Source organism: Elgaria multicarinata, chromosome 5 (assembly GCF_023053635.1).
Source record: "Elgaria multicarinata webbii isolate HBS135686 ecotype San Diego chromosome 5, rElgMul1.1.pri, whole genome shotgun sequence".
NCBI classification, from domain to species: domain Eukaryota; kingdom Metazoa; phylum Chordata; class Lepidosauria; order Squamata; family Anguidae; genus Elgaria; species Elgaria multicarinata.
Genome location: NC_086175.1, coordinates 12,134,645 through 12,138,236, shown reverse-complemented (window position 1 = coordinate 12,138,236; position 3,592 = coordinate 12,134,645). Strand labels below are relative to the sequence as shown.

The 3,592-nt window shown below is 47.2% G+C and overlaps 1 protein-coding gene across 1 annotated transcript; it reads left to right on the top strand.

Annotated features, from left to right (window-relative positions):
• The first annotated feature begins 341 nt into the window (after positions 1–341).
• On the top strand, positions 342–1,182 carry LOC134399403 (protransforming growth factor alpha-like). Its single transcript, XM_063127426.1, has one exon. It carries the CDS (start codon positions 342–344, stop codon positions 816–818), a length of 477 nt encoding a protein of 158 aa, XP_062983496.1. The 3' UTR covers positions 819–1,182.
• Positions 1,183–3,592: the final 2,410 nt, after the last annotated feature.

Here is a 3,592-nt window from a genome sequence, read left to right as displayed (position 1 = left end):
CAGCGCACCTTGCGGCAGCCTGGACCGCGGCGCCGAGCACGACGGCAGGCGCTCGCCTGCCTGCCTGCCTGCCTGCCTGCCGGGCCACCCGCCCGCCGGAGCTGCTCGGGAAAAGCGAGCCGGAGGCCGGCGCCCATGGAGCCAAAGTCCACGGCCGCCTTGCGCGCATCGCTGGCGCGGCTGCTCGTCGCCTCCTCTGCCTTCGGGGACGCCGCAGGCCCCAGCGCTCCTCTGCGCGCCCGAGCCGGGCATGAGCGGCGCCGCTCGGGGACCAGGCGGGCGGAGGTGAGCACGTGCCCAGCCCAGCCTCGCTGCCGCCGCCGCTGCCGCCGGGGGGCAAGATGGTCAGCGCCGCCGCTTCCGCTCTGCTGGCGCTTGGTATTTTATTAGCAGTGTGCCAAGCCTTGGAGAACACAACATCTGCCTTGAGTGCTCCCCCAGTGGCGGCGGCTGTAAGATCTCATTTTGACAACTGTCCAGATGCCCACACTCACTACTGTTTCCATGGTACCTGCAGGTACTTGGTGCAGGAGGAAAAACCAACTTGCGTGTGCCACTCTGGGTTTGTTGGGACACGGTGTGAAAATGCAGACCTCCTTGCGGTCGTAGCTGCCAGCCACAAGAAACAAACCATAACCACTTTGGTGGTGGTTTCGGTGATCGCATCCGTTGCATTGATCATCATCTGCGTCCTAATACATTGCTGCGGGATACGGCAACATTGTGAATGGTGCAGGACCATTCCCTGCTGGCACGAGAAGCCCAATGGGCTCTTGAAGGGAGGAAGATCTTGCTGCATCTCAGAAACAGTTGTTTGACAGAGGCTACGTCTGCTGAGATACATATTGCTGTGTGTAGATGGGACCACTTCAGCATCCCACCAGAGGCCTACAATATTCCAGAGAAAGACTTAACATGGACAAAAAAGCTACCCAGGGATAAAACAGTATTGGCAAGCAGACTCCATGCATCTTTGGGTACTTTGTTATATCCTTCGTTTATACATTGGGTGTCCGGAACTTTGCCAAAGGGAAGACGTTGGCCACCTGGCACCAGGCTTAATCTGTATATGGAAATCTGGACAACGAAGAAATCCCAAAGACTTTATGTAGTAAAATAAAGATTTAAAAAGTGCACATTGGACAGCTTTGTGTTTACGCAACTATTCGAAATGGAGGCGGAAGGGGTGGTTAGGCAAAGGAAAAGAATATGTGTACAGTTTAGGTTGGGGTAGGGTGATTTCCCAAGAATCTTCCTCCTTGCTTGAGACTCCATACAACATGAACTGAAGGGCAGGCTGTGGGTTTATGCATTTATTACATATTTGATTCCAAAGAAGGGATGAGCGACGTCGGTCATTTTGGAAGAGCAAAGTCCTCTGTTTGAAGATTGGACCTCTGCGTTCATCTGCAAGTTCTTCTGTTTGCATCCAAAAACATCAAGATGACGTTTTCCAAGTATCCACATGGATCATTTTCGTGTTTTCAGTACTCTGTTTAGAAAAAGAAAATTCAGCAAGGGTAGAACAGCAACATTTGGAGGCAGATGACAGCAAAATAATTTACACTTCCTCTTCTCATCATGAGGCCGAACTTGTGTGTGCAAATCAGAAAGTTCCTTAGCTCTCCCTTCTTCCCCTTCCCCCAGCTCTGGGTGACTTGATGAGAAAGTGGCCACTTTGCTGCATTCTCCCAAAGACTTGGGACCAGCATACCTTGCAGACCACCTTCCCTTATGAGCACTTGGATGTCAACTACAATCCTCAGAGGAGGCCCTACTGGCCATTCTGAAATGAACAGAATGCCACCATGAAGAACCTCAGTGGCAGAGCCTTCTCTGTAGTGGCACCCACCCTCTGGAAAACCCTCCCTTGTGCAGTTTGGAGGTGGAAAATGTAACATCTTTTAAATGCCTCTTGGGGCTCATCTACACCAAGCAGGATATTCCACTATGAAAGCGGTATAGAAAAGGCAGGAGCCACACCAATCAGCATATAGCAGTATGAATGCGGTATATAGTATGTCTCAATGGTCCCTAACAGTTGTCAGTGCACTTCAGTACCACTATAAAGCAGTAGTGTGGCTCCTGCCTTTTATATACCACTTTCATAGTGGAATATCCTGCATGGTGTAGATGAGCCCCTGAACACATACCTTTTTGCCCAGGCTTTCCCTGAATTTTACCTTAGCTGCTTTTGTATTGTCTTTTTAAGCATAAATGTTTTAAATTTACCTATACTTGTTATATTTTATGAATTTTATTATTGTGTACTGCCCAGAGAGAATCAGCTGATGGGCAGCACAGAAATGTAACAAATAAATAAATATGTGCAAGTGACATATGAAGTCCAGGAGTTGCATTCCCTTTCCACGTTCATGTTCCTTGGGACTTAGTGTATATCGTGGCTACTGGGAACTTTGTACTGTACACAACTTTCTCATAGTTTTGAAAAATAATAAAGATTTAGGCTGCATAAACATGAGCTACAGAAGAGCACTTCTCTGCTTGATGTAGTGCATAATCTGCATCCACGTCATGTGCCTGACAAGCTACCAGTAATTGCTGATGCACTGTTTGGATAGAGTAGACATAATCTGTATGTTACTAAAGCCAAAAGATTGCAAATAGCTGGAAAGAGGGGGTGTGGGGTGGGGTTGGAGAGCGACACCTGAAAGGAATGGTTTCTTAAAATTTTGAAATGCCTCCTACATATTGATAACTTCTAACTATAGTTAAGACTGTAAAAAAGAAAATGTAACAGCCATGGGGCATCGTGTAGGGTGTTGAACTTGGATAGGCTATGTTCAGATATAGCTGCTCGGCCATATTTCATTCTCCTTGGCGCGGTTCAGAAGACAATTTAAAACACGGTGGTTAAGGGTTTTTTTTGTTAACGAAAAGGCCTTAACTACCTTGGTTTAAGGTGTCTTCTGAACAGGGCCACTATCAGGCTAACCTACCTCACAGGGGTTGTGGTAAAGGTAAAGGTTCCCTACGAATATAGGGAAGTTATAGTTGTGCAGTTTATTGTGGATATGTTTTCATTTCCCACAGTGGATCTTAAAGGTCTCAAGGTTCTTATTATTCAGAAGCTGACTTTTCTGGTGAAAATAGCAACACCGGATGAATTTGAAACTTAGAACGGGAGCACCCAGTCATTATTTATTTAAAGAGGCCTCTTTGATCTCACAGGCACTGATAACACAAATCTGTTTATTTGTGTATTTGTAAAGCTCTTGAGAGTCACAGTGTGTTTTGTAGTGTGTGTGTGTGTGTGTGTATTGAGAGAGAGAGAGAGAGAGAGAGGTTTCTGGCCCCTTGTACTCTAATGGGCAGTATCAGTGATGCCCACCCATGCACGGGGTCCATCACGGCTTTCATTGTGAAAGGAGGTGGGAAATAAAGAGTCAAGGCAAGTATGTATGGTATGAAATTTGGGCCACATTTATGGAAGATATGCAAAGGGAAAACTGGGTGGGCCTTAGTCTATGCCAGCAACTAGTGAAACATGTGGGTGAAACATTCTATGTCTGCTGAGTGACGTCTCTAAGATCACCACCCCAAGCCTACCCCATTTAGGGAAGGGTTGCAT